General features: G+C 39.4%; 1 protein-coding gene across 7 annotated transcripts in view; it reads left to right on the top strand.

The window, feature by feature from the left end:
* PLD1 (phospholipase D1, phosphatidylcholine-specific) overlaps positions 1 to 22,950 on the top strand; it is a 227,294-nt gene that overhangs the window by 153,241 nt on the left and 51,103 nt on the right. For all 7 annotated transcript variants that reach the window (XM_010835253.1, XM_010835254.1, XM_010835249.1 and 4 more), the window contains 2 exons: positions 9,154 to 9,264; positions 14,883 to 14,971. In XM_010835253.1, coding sequence (XP_010833555.1) covers positions 9,154 to 9,264; positions 14,883 to 14,971 — 200 coding nt within the window. The remainder of the gene's footprint in view (positions 1 to 9,153; positions 9,265 to 14,882; positions 14,972 to 22,950) is intronic.

The raw sequence follows: 22,950 nt of genomic DNA, 5'->3' as shown, positions 1-22,950 counted from the left end.
TTAATATTTGAGATGGCATTAAAATTGACTCACTGATCAACTTACCAAAGTTAGCAGATACTAATTAAGTAGCTGTTGAAAAGATATTGCTGGGCATTGTGTATTTTTATGATTAGCAGAAGATGTTTTATCCTAGTGTTTGCATATACATATGTCTTCTGATGCCTTTGGTTCAGTTCAGTTCAGTTCAGTCGCTCAGTCGTGTCCAACTCTTTGAGACCCCATGAATCGCAGCACGCCAGGCCTCCCTGTCCATCACCAACTCCCAGAGTTCACTCAGACTCACATCCATCGAGTCTGTGATGCCATCCAGCCATCTCATCCTCTGTCGTCCCCTTCTCCTCCTGCCTGCAATCCCTCCCAGCATCAGAGTCTTTTCCAATGAGTCAACTCTTTGCATGAGATGGCCAAAGTACTGGAGTTTCAGCTTTAGCATCATTCCTTCCAAAGAAATCCCAGGGCTGATCTCCTTCAGAATGGACTGGTTGGATCTCCTTGCAGTCCAAGGGACTCTCAAGAGTCTTCTCCAACACCACAGTTCAAAAGCATCAATTCTTTGGTGCTCAGCCTCCTTCACAGTCCAACTCTCACATCCATACATGACCACTGGAAAAACCATAGCCTTGACTAGACAGACCTTTGTTGGCAAAGTAATGTCTCTGCTTTTGAATATGCTATCTAGGTTGGTCATAACTTTTCTTCCAAGGTTTGGTACAGCCCTGTTTTACATATTCTCATCCTGCTGCCCTGATGAGACAGATAGATGCTCTGCATGTCCATCCTACGAAGCACCTGCCCTGGTTCACCTTCTCTGTATCATGGGATGTTGTGGTAGAAATGGAGCTAGATCAGTGACCTCTTCTTATATACTCATATGTTCATCCCTGAATGCCCAGGCTGCCTGGAGTTTACCAAAACTCACTGACTCATTAATTCATTTACTCAATCAGTCTATGCCTTTCAAGTGACATCTTTTTGCACAGCCAGATCGTCAGTGCACACCTGGATACCGAGGAAGCAGACAAAAGGAGTTCTCCGCCTCCTTTTGGAAAAGAGTTAGCTGGGAGAGAGAAAGCTCTAATGTTAAAGAACTGAGTTAACAAGGCGAGTTGTGGTTTAGTACAAATGCAAGTCTTGAGAGTGCAGATCAGTGTGCCATGAGCGGTTGGTGAATGAGAGGGACAGAGCTGGGTACCCCCTCTAAGGAATAAGAAGGTAGAACCACTACAGCAAACCATTTTCTCTTGAAGAGGTAGTAGATAAGGTTCAGACAGCATATGGCCAGATTAGGGGTGCCCTGAAGTGCTGGTCTTGTTCATTTCAACCTGATCCTGGAGGTATTAGTGAACTGTGGACTTTTTTTGGTCATCTGAGAGGAAACATGATATACGAATGTTTTATGAAGGCAGAGGATGGATGGTTGGATGGCATCACCGACTCTATGGACATGAATTTGAGTAACCTCCAGGAGTTGGTGACGGACAGGGAAGTCTGGCGTGCTGCAGTCCATGGGGTTGCAAAGAGTCAGACACAACTGAGTGACTGAACTGAACTGAACCTAGAACAGAGTTTCCCAAATTGGGTTTTGCCTGTGAAATGCTAGTAGCTATTCCACAAAAAAAAAGGTTTCATGGAAAGAAAAGTTTTTGCAGATTTTTAAAATATAGGACTTCTCAATGCCTTTGTGATGTTGGTGTATACATCATGAAATCACTAAGACTAAATATGCTATGTGCATTTCAAGCTTAACTGATGTAGGATCTCTCATTCTGTGACATGTCTATTTCAATTTTTCCAAACAAACACACTTTGAGACCTAAAATTTATACATGTGAAAACAATACTAGAAAGAGAATGAGAACAAGGAGACAAGTAAAGAGATTGCTATAATAAATCCTAGAATACACTAATTTTGTATTTATAAATTGATATTCTCTTTCTTAAAGAAGATTCCTCCATTGTTTAAAAGCGTTAGACCTCACAAAACATCTACTGGTTGCCAGTAGATGTTTTCAGAACTGCCAGAATAACTCCAGTTGTGAAAACAGTGGGTATGGCCAGACAAGTGTGTCTTTTTGAAGACAGGAAAATCTGAGAGGACCAGACGCTGAGGAAAAGAAAGGAAATTATACTGCTCCATTTCTCCTTTTCTGTAAAGTTCTGACCACAGCGCTGTTTCACTTCACATTACTTACTGGCTGTAAACATTATTCATCTTGTTCTAGACATTGTTGTCAAGTTATGAACGTCTAGTGCTTAGAGGTTGAAAACAATAGCCTAGTCCAATCCTTGGTTTTCCAGAGAATCCAGAAGATAGCAGGGAGTTAGGACCTGGCTGTGTAGGAGGCTACTTAATTTTTAAAGAATTTGTTGTCATATTTTCAAACCTTTCTCTCTCTCAGCTACCATGTGGCAATAGACAAATGACTATTTGAGAAATTTAATAAAATTCTTCCTTAAGTTTATTCTTTTTAACATTGATTTTAACACAGTTGTTGGTTGGTTGTTTTTTTTTTTAACATAGTTTGTTGTTCATAATGGAATTTAGAGACCACAAGCTTACTTAACTGAAAAGGAGTGATGTAATATAGCAAGGGGAAGGGGCAGATTCTAGAGTCAGACTGTATTCAAGTTTCTGTTTCACTACATACGAGCTGTATAACCTTGGGACAATTATTTCACCTCTCTTAATGCATTTCCTTCATCTTTAAAACAGAGATCAGAATAGTACCTGTCTCATAGGGTTGTGGTGATAGTTAAAGAAATTAATCCATGCAAATCACCTAGAAGAATACACGTGTCTGAATTATGTCAATACTAGCTACAACCTTCAGGCATTCCCTAGTGTTTTCAAAAGTTTGCAGTGAAGAAGTTGACATTTCTCTGGATGGGTCACAGGTTAGTTCTGGATACAAAAATCTTTATACTGTTTGTACCATATATGTTGAAATGGAGAAAAAGAACATTGGAGACAATAAGGTAAAGAAATTCATGCTGCTCTTTCATCTGCAGAAGAGAACCCAGTTATTTGATTTTTTAACACAAAAATGTTGAGCCCAATCACCCTGAGGCACATACTACTGGTAATTCCAGCTATATGCACAGCTATTGCAGACGACTGACACAGCCAACCAAGGAGACTAGAGCTCCAGCAGGCAGAATGGAGACCTGCCCCCACCAGCATGAATTTCTGCTTCTAAAAAAAGTCACCCAGTCCTGAGATCTGACTTCAGCCACTTCCACTGACACTTAAATAATCTCAGTTGTTTCCTCTCAGTGTTGTGTGTTCCCAAAGCTTGCCAAGAGCACTTGGACCAGACATAGCAGGAAAAAGGCATGGGGCGGTGGGTGGGAGGAAAGATGATTCTGAAACTGCCTATGCACAGAGTTTATAAAAGAACTTGTTTTCTCCCTAAAAAGAACAAACTAGGTTCCTGAATGCTATCATTTCCATTTACGATAAATGATCGAGACAGAAGATATCTGACCTGTCTATTAAGATAAAAGAAAGCGCTTGATGCCAAATTAGCATCAACGTGGAATCGATACATGAAATAATACCTTTTATTAAATTGGGCAGCTTACAGTAGAAGAGTCATTTCTTAGTCATTGCCAAGAAGTCCTGTGAAAGTGAGGGAAATAATCCACTGGAGCCTTGTCTTCAATCTCTCTGTCTATTAAAAGAAAAGAAAAAATATATATAGGCAAATGTAATTGGCATTCCAATTATATGATTGGAAGAATTTGCTCTTCCACTTGGGGAAAATGTCCAAATGACACTCCAAAGGATGTCAGTGTAGGAATCAAAGTTTCAAAGAACAGCAAAATGTTTTGTACACTGATAGAACAAAGTAGATACTAGTAAAGAGGGAAAAATAGCCACTTGGCATTTCTAAGGAGGTTTCTTAACCTGGAAGCTGTTTTCCATTTACAGACCAGGTCCTCATATGTAAGACTTCTGCGCACGTCTCTGTGGGTCTTGGCTGGCTGAAGCCACATGAGCTGGGGGTGTTCACCCTGTGCCCAGCATTGCACTGATTTGTGGATTATCTCATTTTGTACTTACCAGTCTTTAAGTGGTGTTCTCTTTGACCCCTTATTTTTACATATGAGGAAACTTAAGGCTTTGAGAGGTTAAAATAACACAATGAGTAATGGAGGGGATGAAACTGGATTTTTAGCAGTCTGACTCCAGAGCCTGAGGCCATAGCTGCTCAGCAGAGAGACTGTTTCCAGTAAGCCCCAGGATGGTTGCAACCACCAAGGGCCCCAGCAAGGCAAAGCTGCATGGCATGCTTGCCTTTTGAGATCATCCTTTGTGGCTACAGACCCAAATCCAGCCCCAGTTCTCCTTTTGCTTCATTCCGGCTTCCAAGAACTCTCAACTATATGTTTTTTCCTAGGACTTCTCTCCCCTTAAGTCTTGTTCTTCAAAAAGTATATTCTCTTCCATCCCTTCACCCTCAAGTTTAACTTTTCACTATTGCTCAGGCCAAAGGATCATCCTATTGGAATAATGACATACTGTGATGTATGTGTTGATGACACTTGACTATAGGTGAATGGTTCTTAGAAGGAGGAGGTTGAAATTCCCTGTGATCCAGTGGCTAGGACTCCATACTTTCACTGCAGAGGGCCCAGTTTTGATTCCTGGTCAGAGAACTAAGATCCCACAAGCTGTGCAGCATGGCCAAAAAAAAAAAAAAAAAAGGAAGAATTTGGTAGTCTGAGGCAGATTCTTGAACAAAGTCCATTTCTGCAGTTTCTTGCCTGCAATGCTTCTCAACACAGACTGGAAGAATGAGGGTCAATAATCTGACCACTTCTTTTCTCTCCCTGACCCATGCCACTTCTGAGCTGCAACATGGAGGCCAACTTCTGTATGAAAGAAAAAAAAAAAGTACTTTTGTTCTGTGATTGACTTGGGAGTTCAGAGAAATAAAAAGGAATTAAGATATATACTGGATTGATAGGGAATAAAAGCATTACAGTAAGAGAACAGGAACTAGGGACAAATACAAAGAACGTTTTGAAAGTTTTCCTTCAAGAAGAGATTTCTGCATTTTAGTCCACATATTCAGCTTGAGCCCACTACATGTAAGGGGATTAGAGCTGATGGATAAAGAGAAGGCTATCCTTTAAGTCAAAAAATAGGACACAGTACGAAGGAAAATGACTGGTTCTAGTTACAGTCTTGAGGCTAAAGCACAGAATTAGAAATATGTCCTTCAAAAAGGGCATACGTGTACCTTAAAATTGTGTATTCAAACTTGAGATTTGAAAAGCATGGGTTAGATATGAATCTCAATATACTTGGGGCAGTAAGATCAGCCACATTTCTGTGTATAAGAGGGGGAGTTTGAGGTTTGTCTCAGTTACATTGGTTTGAAACAGACATGTTAAGACAAGTTGGTCAGGTCAGTTAAGAAAAGAAGTGAGTAAATCTTAAATTTAAAACAAAAGTAAGTCAATCAAAATGTCTTTGGCTTTCTTGCTAGTTTTTTTACAAATTTTCTAGCTTATCAATCATTTAAAGCAGTTGAGTTGATTTGTACATAACCTTAGGGCCCCTGGTTTAGTGGTAAAAGAGAAATTCATATTTTTAATTATCTTGTGGTGATAAATAGATTTTAGCTAATCAAAATCATAATAAATGAGTAATAGTCTCAAGTAATTTTTTCCTGTATTATTTGAAGGATATGTTCAAGTTTAACCAAAAATGATAACTTTTTTAAGTTAAATGAGTTTTCATTTTGAGAAAATGATACAGATTTGGATTCAGACAATAAGATACATAATGTTAAATCTCCTCAGGGTGTAGATAACCATCTACCTTGTATGGTTTTATAGGCATCAGGGGTGGGGCTTCCCTCTACTTTATTTATGCTCTCCCACAGGCTAATGACAAAATGGTCTTCTTTTGGCTTACAAATGTACTTATTATAAACGTTTAACTGCTTCTAGAAAGGAAAACATTTACCATTATCCTTCACAGGAAAGATGGCAGATACATGACCTTCATGCTTTCCCTCCTGGCCGCCATTCGCCATTAACCCAGATTTCTTCCCCCATGTGTCTAGTTCCAAGAATCCACTTTTCAACATAGCTGTCCAGGAAACCACTTGGAATCAGTTAGACTTGACCTTTGAGTTGACTCTTGCTCGACACTCCTGATTTATATCTTATGTGAATAAGTTTATTAAATCTTAGAAGGAGCAAATTTTGAAACTGAGAAAGTAAAGAAAGTGTAAGGTGTTTGGATATGAGGGCAAGACTAGGACATTACCACCAAGGGTAGTATATAAACTTTGCTCATAACATTTCAGGGTGGTGTGTGTGTGTGTGTGTGTGTGTTAGTCATTCAGTCGTGTCTGAGTCTTTGCGAGCCCATGGACTGTAGCCTGCCAGGTTCTTCTCTCCATGGGATTTCCCAGGCAAGAATACTGCAATGGATTGCCATTCCTTTCTCCAGGGGATCTTCCCAACCCAGGGATTGAACCCGGTCTCCCATATTGCAGGCAGATTCTTTACCATCTAAGCCACCAAGGAAGCCTTTAGAAAGGTAGATCTACCATATATCAAATATCTACTGTGTGCTGTATAACAATGCTTTGTGTTTGTCATGCCGTTTTTTTTTTTCTTTACAGCAGCTCTGTGTGGGAATGTGTGGGTAGACAAGTGTGTGTGTATGAGAGAGAGAAAAACAGGGACAGACAGAGCAATCTCAAGTGTTCAAAGGAGGAAATCAAGCCTCCATGATATTAAAATGACTTGTTCAAGGCAAAGAGCTAGTAAGTGCAGAGTGATAGTGCAGGCCTCAAGTGTTCCTACCTTTCCAGTACACTCTGCAGTTTTACACATTGTTGACAAAGTAATATAGAATTGTATCAGGATGTGTGGCCAAAGAATCTGCTCAAGATGACCTGCATTTTCAGAGCCATGCACCTTAGCAACAAAATTCAACATAAATTTGAGTGAAGAAAGAATTGAAACCTCTATTTTTTTAACCTTTGTTATTTATGCTGATGAACAGTAATGGTGAAGATTATGTGAATCAAGATACTTTCCAGTGTGCATTATATTTATCTAAGTTTTCCTTGTAAGTTTCCTTCTGAGATATTTGACTATTCTTGCTAATAGTTAAATTTTCTAATTTAATTATACATACTCATCAGATAGCATTAAATAAAATGCTTTTTGGGGAGCTATATTATAATAAGTACTTCATAATGAATAAAGAAATACATTCTGAGCATGGCACAATTAGTTTTAGTATTAGGTTTGGATTTCAGTAGTCTTATATCAGTATGTGCAATTTTTAAAGTTATTGATTAAAGCAAGAATTTTACCAGACCTTTTATTTGTAACAGACATAAAACTGATTTTGTATTGGATCATTTTATAAATTTCTAATAAGTATGGGCTATTCTTTTATTTTCAATTTCAGTTGACCTCAAGAGGAACAGTTTCAGTACTCATTTCAAATCAGGATTAGTGAATATATTTTTTATAGTAATTCTTCTATGATAACATTCTATTGCTTAAGGAAAGTCAAGTAATAAGTATTTATTGAGCACCTACTATATGCCCAACAGTATACTGAAACAGTGGTTAGAATGCTGAAAAAAATTACAACCAATGGATTCTTAGTGTTGAAAAAGCCTTCCATGTGGCCAGACTGTAGCATAGCTATAGTCAGAAGCATCTATGGAATGATCTGCTACAGCTCAAATGCATCCCCTAAGGTTCTCATTAATAACAACAAACACTTATGTACCACTTACTAGGTGCTCAGCCTCTTTCTGCAAACTGCACAGTAATTCTTGGAATCCTCTTATAACCTTGCAAAGTGGATACTCAGTTTTATAGAACAAATCTGAGGCACAAAGAGGTTAAGGAACTTGACCAAGATGAAAGCCACTAGGTGGTTGAGCTAAGCTTTGAACCCGGGCAGTCTCACTGTGCATTCATGTATTTACCATATACTAGGTGTCTGAGCTGGAAGCTCTTATTGTAATCCAAGTGGGAGCAGGTGAGTGTCTGAAGAGAGGGAGGCGGTATGAATGAGAAACTTGATAGTTGAAGTGACACATCAAGGATCAGTTAATTAAAATCAGAATCAAGGTTAAGTGTCTAAATGAATCTATTTGTATTTTAGAATGTATTATTCTGAAATTTGCCAACAAAGATCTGTATAGTCAAAGTTTTTCCAGTACTCATGTACAAATGTGAGAGTTGAACCATAAAGAAGGCTGAGTGCCTAAGAATCGATGTTGAACTATGGTGCTGGAGAATACTCTTGAGACTCCCTTGAGCAGCAAGGAGATCAAACCAGTCAATACTAAAAGAAATCAACCCTTTAGGAATATTCACTGGAAGGACTGACTGATGCTGAAGCTGAAGCTAAAATACTTTGGCCACCTGATGTGAAGAGCTGACTCACTGGAAAAGATTGGAAAACAACCTCATGCTGGGAAAGACTGAGGACAGGAGGAGAAAGGGGTGACAGAGAATGAGATAGTTGGATGGCATCACCGACTTGATGGACATGAGTCTGAGCAAAGTCCAGAAGACAGTGAAGGACAGGGAAGCCTGGTGTGCTGCAGTCCATGGTGTCGCAAAGAGTCAGACACGACTTAGCAAATGAACAACAGCGGTTCTGAACAATATATATTTGAGGGAAAAGAATAATTACATTATCAAGTCAGAGCTAGGGTGACCATATCGTATGATTCAAACCAGGACACTTTTGAGAGTAAAAGTGTTATTAATACACCAGAATTCTGGTATAATTGTGGGGCCATCATGGAATGAAGAGTACAAACGGCCACCCTACTCACAGCCACCGAAAGAGGTGCTTCTGAAATGCTCTTTTTAGAAACCACAACCTCCTGATTTCCAGTCATGAGTGAAAATAATCCTGGGTGGAAGAGCATATATTGAGGACTGGATTTCCAGCTGGGCTTCTTTATTGTGGATTATATCTAAGGACCAGTTCCCTATCCACCTTCTCTCCCTCAGTGCACACATGTCACACAAGCCACTGTGATCAATTAGCTGTTTGGAAGAAAAAAGGTGGACTTCATTGTATTAATTCCTCTGGTATCATCTCCATTGTCTTACATTTGCTCATTTCTGATTGCTGCCTTATAGTTACTCCGCTCTGCTGCTGATTGGTCTGCTGGTATCAAGTACCATGAAGAATCCATCCATGCTGCTTACGTCTATGTGATAGAGAACAGCAAGCACTATATCTATATAGAAGTAAGTCTTTTTGAAACGTTTATTTCTTTATTGCCTGAATTGGGTCTTAGTTGTGGCATGTGGGACCTTGGTTGTATGATGTGGTGTCTTTTTGTTGTGGCACATGGACTCTCTAGTCGTGACACGCAAGCTCTGTAGTTGTGGCACACAGGCTCCAGAATGTCTGGGCTCATAAATTGCAGCCCACAGGCTCACTTGCTCCATGGTATGTGGGACCTTAGTTGCCCGACCGGGGATGGGACTTGCATCCCCTGCATTGCAAGGTGGACTCCTAGCTTCTGGACCACCAGGGAAATCCCTAGAAGTAAGTCTTGTTCCTTAAATTGGTATGACAATCTGCCTTCCTGTAATATCACACAAAGAGTGCAGGGTCCCCACTCAGGACTTGTTCCATTAATGAGCGCATGTTAAGATGTGAAGAGGTCACCTGAAATTTGACTTCCCTGGCATAGCTGACATTCACTCTGCATTTTCATTAACTTGGGACTCTAATAGAAATTCCCCAAGTCCTTATTATCAGAATGTATCAATTTATAATGTTATTAGCCAGAAATGTCCCACCATGGAGATGTAAGTTTTGATCTGGCTTGAGTTGGAGGGTGTAAAGATGAGGCGCGTGCTGCCTCAGGAGAGCACATGCAGGGGTAAGCTGTTAACCGGTTAACATAGAGACCACTGGATGCCATGGTTCAGGGATGTTGGAGCGGGGAGAGGCAGGAAAAGGAACATGGAAAAGGGAGAAGTAAGAATATTGAGGGCAGGTACCACCTTCTTCAATTCCGTGTCAACTACTATTCGTTATAAAGCTTTTTCAGATCCCAGAGTTTGTGTGTAGAGACTAGGAGAAAATCTGCAGGTACTAGTTTGGGAACCTTAATCGTACTTCAAAGTAGATCTGAAGCCAGCTGTGAACACTTGGAATAGCCTTTAAAAATAAAAAGTCGTGACCATGGAAAAATAGCTCAGAGCACATCTATCCTCTTTATTTTAGTCTTTTCTTTCCCATTGAATTTTAAAACATGTGTGGTGAGGGACTTCCCTGGCAGTCTAGTGGTTAAGACTGTGCTTTGCAATGCAGGAGTTGTGGGTTCCATCCCTGGTTGGGGAGTTAAGATCTCACATGCCCGCATGGCCAGAGAACCAAAACATAAATCAGAAGCAATATTGTAACAAATTCAATAAATAGATGGGGTTGCTGGGGAAAAACATTCTAGCCCCACTTTCCTTCTCCTTGAATCCTAGCCCTTCCCTTCCATGAAGTAATAGTTCATTAAAGGCAAGTGAGAAAGAATTGAAGCTTAATTTATTTCATAGGCCTAGAGAAAGAGAAGGCTGATTAAAAATATTAGCAGGCTACATTTAGTGTGGTATCCTGGATGGGATCATACAACAGAAAATGGACATTAGTGGGAAAATTAGTAAAATCTAAATAAAGTCTAGAGTTTAATAAAACTGTTAGTATTACAATTTTAACAATTGTTCAATACGAATGCAAGATGTTAATAGCTGGTTCATCCATTGCCCTGCATGCTTTTTTTGCTTTGTCTCTTTTTCATAGATTAAATCCGCTTTTCTTTGTAATGTTACCATGGCAGTAAACAAGGTCAGTAATGCCATGTGCCATGCACGTGGCTATGGACTTAAACTTGGTCGAAATGCCTGTAGCCAGAGTAGGCGGTTGGCATGCACCCTCCTGTATCCAAAAAAGGAGAAGTTGAAGGACGTGAGTGTGTGTTACAGCTGCTGAGGAATGCTAAGCTTCTCTGTGATAGGAATTCAAAGAACAAACATGGTTTGGTAGCCCCTGAGATTTTGATTATTTGCTGCCCTAAAGTGGAAACATATTCTCAAATGAGTTTTTGAGCAAAGACTTCTAAGTTTGTCTTTTGGAAGCTGTTAACAGATTTATGCACTGAAATTTAAAAGCTTGTGCAATAGTAAAAATTATAATGTGGCCAAAGGATGATAATCCCATTTTGAGTTATTGCCTATTTATTACTTTATCTTAAGATGATTAGCAGAGGTTACTCTGTGATGACTATACTTATAAATTACAGGTGTGTTAAAACAATCTGTATAGTAAATCGAATATGTAAATTCATAATATTTGTACCTAATTTTCAACAATCCTTTATGCAGCAGCTAAATCTTTCATACCATTATAATAATAATCTTGTACCTGGTATTTTTTTAGTAACAGTTTTAAATAATGATGCATGAATTTATAAGCAGAAGTACTTAAAGCAAAAAAAAAAATATTTCTCTTTCCATCTTATTGATTGATTTATATAGTACAACATAGTTGCAAGAGAGATTTATAACTACTTAAAATAGAAGTTCAGGAATAGTAAGAGAACTAAACAAATGTGATAAGGCCAAAGAAGATAATAAGAAATAGTGGAGAAAATTAAACCAGGGTTCTGCCATCTACCCTGTTCAGAAAGTAAACTTAGCATGAGATAGAATGTTTGCCAATATAGGATTTTTGATCATAAGCATCTACACAGTATGTCTGGAAAACCTGATTTCCCTACTAAGTTCAGAATGTTCCTACCATTCTAAAAACTTAATCTACAAGGAATTTGCATAATTACACAATTGTTTAGCTTTCTACTTGACTAAGATGATATGTTGCTGTTGTTCAGTCACTAAGTTGTGTTCAACTCTTTGTGACCCCATGGACTGCAGCGCACCAGGCTTCCCTGTCCTTCACTATCACCTGGAGTTTGCTCAAACTCATGTCCATTGTGTCAGCGATGCCATCCAACCATCTCATCCTCTGTCATCCCCTTCTCCTCCTGCCATCAATCTTTCCCAGAATTAGGGTCTTTTCCAATAAGTCAGCTCTTTGCATCAGGTAGCCAAAGTATTGGAGCTTCACCTTCAGCATCAGACCTCCCAATGAATATTCAGGGTTGATTTCCTTTAGGATTGACTAGTTTGATCACCTTGCAGTTCAAGGGACTCTCATGAGTCTTGTCCAGCACCCAGTTAGAAATCATCAATTCTTCGGTGCTCAGCCTTCTTTATGGTCCAATTCTCACATTTGTATGTGACTACTGGAAAAACCATAGCTTTGACTAGACAGACCTTTTTTGGCAAGGTGATATCTCTGCTTTTTAATATTCTCTCTAAGTTTCTCACAGCTTTTCTTCCAAGGAACAAATGTCTTTTAATTTCATGGCTTCAGTCACCATCTGCAGTGATTTTGGAGCCCAAGAAAATAAAATCTGTCAGTGTTTCCACTTTTTCCCCATCTATTTGCCATGAAGTGATGGGACTGAATGTCATGATCTTAGTTTTCTGAATGTTGAGTTTCAAGCCAGCTTTTTCACTCTTCTCTTGGGCTCTTAGTTCTTCTTTGCTTTCTGACATTAGAGTGGTATCATCTAGAGAATGGTGCAACAGAGGACAAGATTGTTGGATGGCATCAATGATTCAATGGAAATGAGTTTGAGCAAACACCAGGAGATGGTGAAGGAAAGGGAAACTTGACATGCTGCAGTCCCCATGTGGTTGCAAAGAGTTGGACAAGACTTAGTGACTGAAAGACAAAAACAACAACAAATTTGCATATCTGAGGTTGTTGATGTTTCTCCCAAGATCTTGATTCCAGCTTGTGAATCTTCCAGCCTGGCATTTTGAATGATGTATACTGCATACAAGTTAAATAAGCAGGGTGACAATATACAGCCTTGACCTACTCCTTTTCAATTTTGAACCAGTCCATTGTTCCATGTCCAGTTCTAACTGTTGCTTTTTGACCTGCATACAGGTTTCTCAGGAGATAGATAAGGTGGTCTGGTATACCCATCTCTTTCAGAACTTTTCGCTTTGTTGTGATCCACATAGTCAAAGGCTTTAGCATAGTCAATGAAGCCAAAGTAGGTATTTTTCTGGAATTCCCTTGCCTTATCTATAATCCAATGGATATTGGCAATTTGGTCTGTGGTTTCTCTGCCTTTTAGAAATCCAGTGTGTACATCTGGGAGTTCTTGGCTCATGTACTATTGAAACCTAGCTTGAGGGAGTTGAGCATTACCTTGCTAGCATGTAAGCCCAATTTTATGGTAGTTTGAACATTCTTTGGCATTGCCTTTCTTTGGGATTGGAATGAGAACTGACCTTTCCCAGTCCTGTGGCCACTGCTGAGTTTTCCAAATTTGCTGGCTTCTTGAACACTTTCACAGCATCATCTTTTAGGATTTGAAATAGCTCAGCTAGAATTCCATCACCTCTACCAGTTTTGTTCATAGTAATGTTTCCTAATGCTCACTTGACTTCGTACTCCAGGATGTCTGGCTGTAGGTGTGACCACACCATCATGGTTATCTGGGTCATTAAGACCTTTTTTATTAGTTCTTCTGTGTATTCTTCCCACCTGTTTATAATCTTCTCTGCTTCTGTTAGGTCCTTGCTGTTTCTGTCATTTATTGTGCCCATCTTTGCCTGAAATGTTCCCTTGTTATCTCCAATTTTCTTGAAGAGATCTCTAGTTTTTCCATTCTGTTATTTTCCTGTATTTCTTTGCATTGTCCCCTTAAGAAGGCTTTCTCATCTCTCCTTGCTGTTCTCTGGAACTCTGCATTCAGTTGGATATATCTTTCCCTTTTTCCTTTGCCTTTCACTTCTCTTTTTTTCTCAGCTATTTGTAAGGCCTCCTCAGACAACCATTTTTGCCTTTTTGCATTTCTTTCTCTTGAGGATGGCTTTGGTCACCACCTCCTGCATAGTGTTGTGAACCTTCATCTATAGTTCTTCAGGTACTCTGTCTACCAGATCTAATCCCTTGAATCTATTCACCACCTCCACTGTCTAATCATAAGGGATTTGGGATTTGATTTAGATCATACCTGAATGCTCTAGTGATTTTCCTACTTTCTTCAATTTAAGCCTGAATTTTGCAATAAGAAGCTCATGCTCTGAGCCACAGTCAGCTCCAGGTCTTGTTTTTGCTTACTGTATAGAGCTTCTTCATCTTTGGCTACAAAGAATATAATCAATCTGATTTCAGTATTGACCATCTGGCGATGTCCATGTGTAGAGTCTTCTCTTGTGTTGTTGGAAGAGGGTGTTTGCTATGACCAGTGCGTTCTCTTGGCAAAACTCTGTTGGCCTTTGCCCTGCTTTATTTTGTACTCCAAGGCCAAACTTAACTGTTACTCCAGATATCTCTTGACTTCCTACTTTTGCATTCCAACCCCCTATGATGAAAAGTACATCTTTTTTTGGTGTTAGTTCTAGAAGGTCTTGTAGGTCTTCATAGAACTATTCGACTTCAGCTTCTTGAGCATCACTGCTTGGGGCATAGACTTGGATTACTGTGATGTGGAATGGTTTGCCTTATGATTGGATTCAAACTATCTGGGACCCAGAGAAGCCCAATATTTTAGAAGAATTGGAAGTGGTAACAAAAAGTTGTGTGGAAGATGATATAAGTGATATTGTTTAGAACTGCATGAGACCCATAGTGAGATCAGGATCAGAACATATCTGCTCAGGGAAATATATATTTTTTTAATATCAGTGTAATTTTTTTATTATATACCACATTTTCCTTACATGCATACTTCTAAGATAGAAATTTATTATATAATTATCTCATTTATTTTGCATAGAACCAGTTTTTCATAAGCTGCTCTGATGACAGAGTTGTGTTCAACAAGATTGGCGATGCCATTGCTCAGAGGATACTTAAAGCTCACAGGTAAGCTTTTTAGCATTTTGGTAGAAGTTGTTACTGCAGATGTTCTTGCATTTACTGCTAAAATGACTTTCAAAAGCCCATTTTAAAAATACTGTCTTTTCCTAGCAGACATGACTTTTGTTCAGCTAGCAGTAGGTTATTGAGTCCTTAAATCTGCGTCAGTCGCCGAGAATTTTTGAGTCCATTTTTGAGGGACTCTGAATGCTCCCAGAGCAGCCATTTTTTCCTGGCCAGTCTCTTTCCCACGCATTAGACTTGTGATTTGATTTATTTAAAGGCAGACAGTGAGTTGTGTTCACTTAAAAATCAAAGCAAAATCGTCAAAACATTTTCCCATGGGTTATATTAAAATTCTTGTTACCCTCTGTCTTTTTCAGCTCACGTGATTGTTGTCTTTAATAACACTTTTATTAAGATATAATTCACATACCATACAATGCTCCCAAAGTGGACGATTCAGTCATTTTTAGTATACTCACAGGGTTGTGTGCAACCACCTCTGAATCAATTTTACAGTATTTTCATCACTCCAGAATGAAACTCCATACCTATTAGCAGTTACTGCCTATTCTTCCTTTTCTTAGCCCCCGGCAACCGCTGATCTACTTTCTTTCTCTGTAGATTTGCCTGGTCTTTGTGGCATCTAGAAATGCCACATGTAAATGGAATTATACAATATGTGGCCTTTTGTGACTTGCTTCTTTCACTTAGCTAAATGTTCTCAAGGCTCATCTATGTTATAAAATGTATCAGTATTTCATTTATTTTTATTGTCAGGTAATATCCCATTATCTGTATATGTGTCATATAAAAGGACTTATCCATTCATCGGTTGGTAGATACTTGGTTTGTCTCTACTTCTTGGCTATTATAAATAAAACTACCATAAATATTCTGTACTGGTTTTTATGTGCAGACATGTTTTCTTTACTTTAGGGGTAAAATTACTGGATCATATGGTAACTCTATGTTTAACATTTTAAGGAACTGTCAGAATGTTTTCAAAAGTGGCAACACTATTTTACATTCCCCTAGTATATGAGGTTTCCAATTTTTCTGTATCATTACTAATAGTTACAGTTATCTCTCTTTTTGACTATAGTCATCCTAGTAGATGTAAAATGGTATCTCATGTAGTTTTGATTTGAATTTTCCTGGTGACTGATAATACTATTTTCCTATTTATTGGCCATTCATGTATTATCATTGTCCACTTTTAAATTAGGTTGTCTTTTTATTATTCAGTTGTAAGAGTTCTTTATATATTCTGCATACAAAGCAGATTTATGATTTGCAAATATTTTCTTCCATTCAGTGTGTTTTCTTTTTTACTTTCTTGATACTGTCCTTTGAAACACAAAAGTTTTAAATTCTGATGAAGTTCATTATCTTCATTTCCCTTTATTGCTTGTACTTCAGCTTCATAGCTGGAAAACCATTGTCTGGTCCAAAATCGTGAAGATTTATCCTGTTCCCTTCTAAGAATGTTATAGTTTCAGCTCTTATAGTTAGGACTTGATTAATTTTGAGTTACTTTTTGTGTATGCTGTGAGATAGACGTCTAACTTTGTTCTTTTGTATGTGGAATACTCAGTTGTTCAAGCAGCATTTTTGACAAGTCTATTCTTTCCCTGCTGAATTGTCTTGACACGTGCGACTAGCTCGTTTTATGACTGATTTCAGCTCTGTATAGGAACAGCAAAATACAGAAAATCACTGGTTGTGGTTTCATCACTCAGTCGTGTCCGACTGTTTGCAACCCCATGCACGGCAGCCCACCAGGTTCCTCTGTCCATGGGATCTCCCAGGCAGGAAACCTGGAGTGGATTGCTATTCCCTTTTCCAGGGAATCTTCCTGACCCAGGGATGGAACCCCGGTCTTCTGCATTGCAGGCAGATTCTTTACCAAGTAAGCTACCAGAGAAGCCCAAGAAAATCACTACATTTTATTGTTTCAATTCATTGAACGTATACAGTGGAGAATGTTAAGTACACATACATTTGGAGCTTAAACCATTTTTTGACTTCCAATGCCATGCAGTACTTTAATATCTTTTTTCACATAAAAATATGTGGGGCTTTTTAGACCTAAGAATAATTACAATGGCAACTACCAGCATTTTAAAAATATTCATTTATTTTTTATGGCTGTGCTGGGTCTTTGTTGCTGTATGGACTTTTCTCTAGTTGCGGCGAGTGGGGGCTGCTCTAGTTGCAGTGCATGGGCTTCTCATTGTGATGGCTTGTCTTGCTGTAGCACAAAGTCTCATTAGCTGTGGGTCCCAGGCTCTACAGCACAGGCTTAATAGTACTGGTGCACGGGCTTCATTGCTCCAGGGTATATGGGATCCTTCTGGATCAGGGATTGAGTCTGTGTCTCCTACATTGGCAGGCAGATTCTTTACCACTGAGCCACCAGGGAAGCTCACAGCACTTTATATAATTCACAATTTCTATCTACAGACTCATTGAATTTTCACAACTACTCTTAAAAGTAGATCATATAGTTTTGTTGTTGTTATTATTGTTGCTGTACATTTTTATTTTTTTCTGTTTGATGCCTTTATTAGCATTTAATACTTTTTCATTTTTTTAGTGATTGGTCTGGGGATTGCAATATTTATCTTTTTCTTTGCCCCATTTTTACAGTTAAAACAGATGAAAAAAAAAAAAACAGATGAAAGAGGTGATGTGCTTTGTCTGGGACACTAACAGCAGAAGACAAAAACAGCTTTGAGGCCAAGTGTTTAGACTTCGGACCAAGGGCATCCCATAGCAGCTTAGCAGCTTGGCTCCGTGCCCACTCATGTCCAACTCTACAATTCCGTGGACTCTAGCCCACTAGGCTCCTCTGTCCATGGGATTTACCAGGCAAGAATACTGGAGTGGGTTGCCATTTCCTACTCCAGGGGATCTTCCCAATCCAGGAATCCAAAAGGCATCTCTTGCTTCTCCAGCACTGACAGGCAGATTATTTACCACTGCGCCACCTGTATCTCCCATTCATTGACAGGATTCCAGGCCACTTCAGGGTTGCTCCTCATTGAGGCAAGCAGTTTGGGCCTTTATAACCTTGTCCTCCTGTTGACCGGTCATTGGATGTAGGCCGACTCCGGGAAATGGGTATGACCTTGAGTGAGGCAAGCTCCTTTGGCCTCTGGCGGTCAGTTCCTGAGAAGGACCACCCTGCATGAGTGGTGAGGGGCAGCAGCCAGCAGTCTTAGCAGCTGAGGTAATGGCTGTCTTGAGCCCACAGTGAGGGCCTCTGAGCAGTGCGGCGCAAGACTCACCCATGCTGCAGGATCCGTTCTACGCATCATAATCACCATTTCACAAAAACACAGAGGGCTTGGCTCCACTCCAGCCTTACTGGATCAGAATTTCCTGAAGGGGAACCCAGGCACTTTTATTTTATAAATGTTTACAAGTAATTCCAGGGCACAGCCAAGATGATGTAGTACTCATCTAGAACAGCATGCATGCATGCGTGCTAAGTTGGTTCAGTCGTGTTCAACTCTTTGCAACCCTATGTAGCCTTCCAGGCTCCTCTGTCCATGGGATTCTCCAGGCAAGAATACTGGGGTGAGTGCCATGCCCTCCTCCAGGGGATCTTCACGTCTCAAGGATCAGACCTGTGTCTCTAAAGTCTCCTGCGTTGTCAAGCAGGCTCTTTACCACCAGCACCACCTGGGAAGCCCCTAGAACAGGATATATGGCTATAAATATTAATGACGGTCTGTGTTTTTACAGATGATCTTTATACTTTGCCTTCTCAAATGCTTTTATTAAGAAAGTCACCATAAGACTGTTTCTGAGATAACTTAAAAACAGTCTGTTTACAGTTAAACATACAGAGAGATTCCTTGCATCCTTTTCAGTCTCCCAGTTTTAGGGAACAATTTTATGTTTACAAAACTGCATTATATTTCTGTCAACTCTTGCATTTTATTGATGCAGGAGTGTCCTCTTGATCTCTAAAACACATTGAACAAAAAAGAAAAATAATTTTTTCATGAAATTGAAATAAGTCACAAAAATACATTTAGTTGACAAATGTGCTCATTGGGCTGAGCAGTGAATCATGAATTTTGGAGCTGTGATCAGCTAATCAGAGTAGGATGAATCTCAGCTTCGTTCATCCCAGTTAATAGTTCCCTATAGTATATGGTTTAATAAGTATCTGTAAGATTTGTTTTTAACTGTTCGGAACCTGAAAGGATATTTTTCCTTAGCATATTAATTTGTCTTCTGAAATTTGCACTTCTTCTAAAATTATAGCACTTTTTAGAGCTGGAAAGAACTTTAAGATATATTCTGATGGAACATTTCCCAGTGACCCTCGGATCCATGGTTAGAGAGCCTGGCAAGGTAGCATCTGTTGCAGATTTTATCTCATGCCTGGGAGTTCACAGAGCACATTAAAGATGGGCCATTTCAAGCTCATTCTGTAGAAACTGGGAAACGAAATCATCAGATTTCAGATTCGCTGTGTGTCATTTCACATGGATCTCACAGTAGTCCCACTTGCTTCGACAGTCACTGCAAAGTGGCGTGTGTATCACTCATTCAGACTTCCAGTGGTCACACACACGTATCCCGGAATCATATTTCACATTTCCCCCCTTCTCTGTGTCTCCACATTATTGTTCATTTCCTGTGTTAATTCCAAATTATAAAATATTTATTTATGGAATAATTTCAAACCTGTGAGCTTGTATTCTTAGGAAACAGGTAAAAGGAGGCTGTAGACAGCTTCCTTCTCACTGAGAGCCATCATGGGCCATCCCCAAGCTTACCCCTCTCTCTTCCTTCCACTCTTCTCAGTCTCAGAACTGTCCTGCCAGGGTCACATGCCTAGCAACAAGTATAATTTTGGCTGTTGGGAAAAGAATAGAATTCATCACAAAGCAGATGGAGGGAAACAGCAATCAGTATTCGGCCAGCCTGACCAAGGAACACAGGCTCTCTTCCAGAGCCCTCCCACCTTAGAGAGATCGGAGTCTTTAAATTGCTAACTATTCTACCAGCACTGGCAGCCCCACACCAGTTCCTATAATGAGTTCTCTGACCTCCTTACTTTTTCCTGGTTCCTTCTCAGCGTCCATAATTCTTTACAGAACCAGGCCAAGCCTCCATGTTCTGATTCATAACCTAGAGCCTCAGAATATTGTTCACCAGTGCTGAACCAAAAATAGCTGTGGGAATCTCTGCAGAAAACAAAAGGTCTGCTCTAAAAACCAAAACTGTCCTGGAGGTGCGACCAGCTCTCAACCAGCTAGAATTCTGTCTTTGACAGCTCAAATAGGACTAGAGATCAGGGAGAAGAAATCATAATCCACAGCCTAACATTGGCACTTTGTACTATGTCTGAATAAGCCAAAAGACAGAGTATAACCGATTGATCCAACTAGAAAATGTAAAACCACGTATGCCACACATGGATGGTTTCTGAGGATGAAACCATTTTTGCTTATGGAACTTTCACATGCATGATTTTGCTGCCTTGGTAAAAAATTTGTAAGTGAAACAGTGCATTTTGCACCGTTATCGCTACGAAGTTGACACATGCAGTGAAACAGGAAGTTGATTTAAATGCTTCTGTATTTTGATATTAAACTGCATTGGAAAATGCAGTTTTGAAAATTTCTCAAACTCTTCATGCTTCCTACAACTGTAGAATAGTGCCAGATGATGCTTACAGTTTGGCCATGAGTGATGGTGTGAGGAACCTCCTCTGGAGAATCTGAAAGTATTGGGAACCGGATGTCTGGAGATCTGGGTTCTTCCCAGCTCTGTTGTCTACAGGCATATGACCTTTCGAATCTATCACTTCTGCCTTTCTGGGCACTCCATTTTTTTCACCAACAAGGAGAATAATAATATCTGCTTTACCTAACCCATATGAATAGATGTGAAAGCAATTTGAAAACTGTCAAGGACCAGCTCATGTAAGAAATTACTATGTTATTTCCATGATATTCATCATCTGGAAATGTGCTAGCTCACACTAAAGTCGAGCAGGGATAAAGAATCACAATTCTCAAATCAACTGTTTATTGTTGTCGTTGTTCAGTCGCTAAAGTTGTGTCCAGCTCTTTGCAGTCCCAGCACACCAGGCTTCCCTGTCCTTCACTATCTCCCAGAGTTTGCTCAAACTCATGTCCATTGAGTCGGTGATGCCATCCAGTCATCTCGTCCTCTGTTGTCCCTTATCCTCCTTCAATCTTTCCCAGCCTTGGGGTCTTTTCCAATGAGTCAGCTCTCTACTTTAGGGGGCCAAAGTACTGGAGCTTCAACTTCAGCATCCTTCCAGTGAATACTCAGGGTTGATTTCCTTTAGGGTGACTGGTTCAACTATCTAGAAATTAATACTATTAATTTCTATCAATTATTTAGAAATTAATATTCATGTTAGAAACAAGCTTTTTCTTAAAGGGATGTTGAATGAGACCCATTTTAAATTACTAGATGACTATTGCTGAAGGACAACTTACTTTGGTTCCCTATGACTGGTGCTTCTTCATTTTGTGACAAGTAGAGGCACATGATTGAAATTCTGTCTAGAGGTGGCCTGCCAGAAATCTATAGCTGATTCCTCATAGGAATCAATTTTTGGATTCCTTATTATTGACTGGATTACACCTTCCTCCCAAATATATAACAAAATGTATTCCAAAACATAATGTGAGTTCAGTTTTGCTTTAACTTTAGGCATTTGAAGGTGTACAAGCTTTCTAATTGAAATCACTGGTTGTTGATTGATTAATAATGTTATCAAATCACTTTTGAGTCATTCCAATCCAACATGCTTTTTATGCATTCCTTTATTTAATTCTTTCATCAGTTCTCACATGAAATGGCTGCAAATGATTTCCATTCTGTAGATGAGGCAGCTGAGGCCAAGAGTGATTATGGTAACTTGCCTACATCATACAGCTGTTGATGAGTGTAACCGGGGCTCAGATCATGTCTTTAGGACTTCAACTTGTGCTCTTTACCTTGTACCATTGTAGCTTGACTACAAAACTTTGCTCATTCCAGGGGAAGAGGAGGTGTTCTCATTTCTCCCAGAAATCTAGGAGAGATACTTTACCTTAATTTTTTTAATCAGATGAACATTTTCTTTCGTTTTTTCAAAGTAATTGCTTGATAGATAAATATTTCTTAGGTTTAAAGAAAAATCTACATCCTATAATTACCATATCCTATAATTTGCGTACCAAGCTGAAAGAACACGTTGGGTATGTTTCAGAATCACTGTCTTAAAGAAATTTAAGCTGCAGTTACAATAAAAAAAAGTAGAAAAATATGAAATTTAAGTATGCCCATGGCTGGTTTCACATTTTACCTTGTGGGATAACCTCCAAATTGTTTAAAATTCCTGGAGAAGAGGTTACATTAAGGCAGAGATGACAGAATGTGGCAGGAGAAGTTTGGATTTAGACCATTTAGTTGCTCTTATTTGATTCCAAAAATTAGATAAATGGTTTCTCAGCAGAAAGATTAATACCAGGCAGAGGCCAGCAATCATTTTGAGTCTGAGCACATGCCTTGGCAGAGAGAGGAAAGAAAGGAAAGATTCTTTTTTTGAAATGAGAATGAAAATGACTGGGCTGTAGTGTAGTTTCATAAGAGATTTTTCCGAGTCTTATTTGAGACATCTTGTTTGCACTGAGGGACATGCCTGCCGAAGGTTATCAAGCCTAGACTGAAGTCTAAGTTACACATGCTGGACTAACCCTGAACATTCTTACATTTAAAAGTTTGCCATTTTGGGGGCTTCCTTGGTGGCTCGATTGTTGGAAAAAAAAAAAAAAAAAAAAAACCTGTCTGCCAATGCAGGGGACACAGTTTCGATCCCTGGTCTGGGAAAACCCCACATATTGTGGAGCAACTAAGTCCATGCACCACAGCTACTGAGTCCACGTACCTAGAGCCTGTGCTCCACGACAGAAGCCCACACATAGCAACTACAGAGT

This window comes from Bison bison, unplaced genomic scaffold (genome assembly GCF_000754665.1).
Source record: "Bison bison bison isolate TAMUID 2011002044 unplaced genomic scaffold, Bison_UMD1.0 scf7180017864040, whole genome shotgun sequence".
Classification (NCBI taxonomy): Eukaryota; Metazoa; Chordata; class Mammalia; order Artiodactyla; family Bovidae; genus Bison; species Bison bison.
Note: the sequence above shows the minus strand (reverse complement) of the source record. Positions and strands in the feature narration are given on the sequence as shown.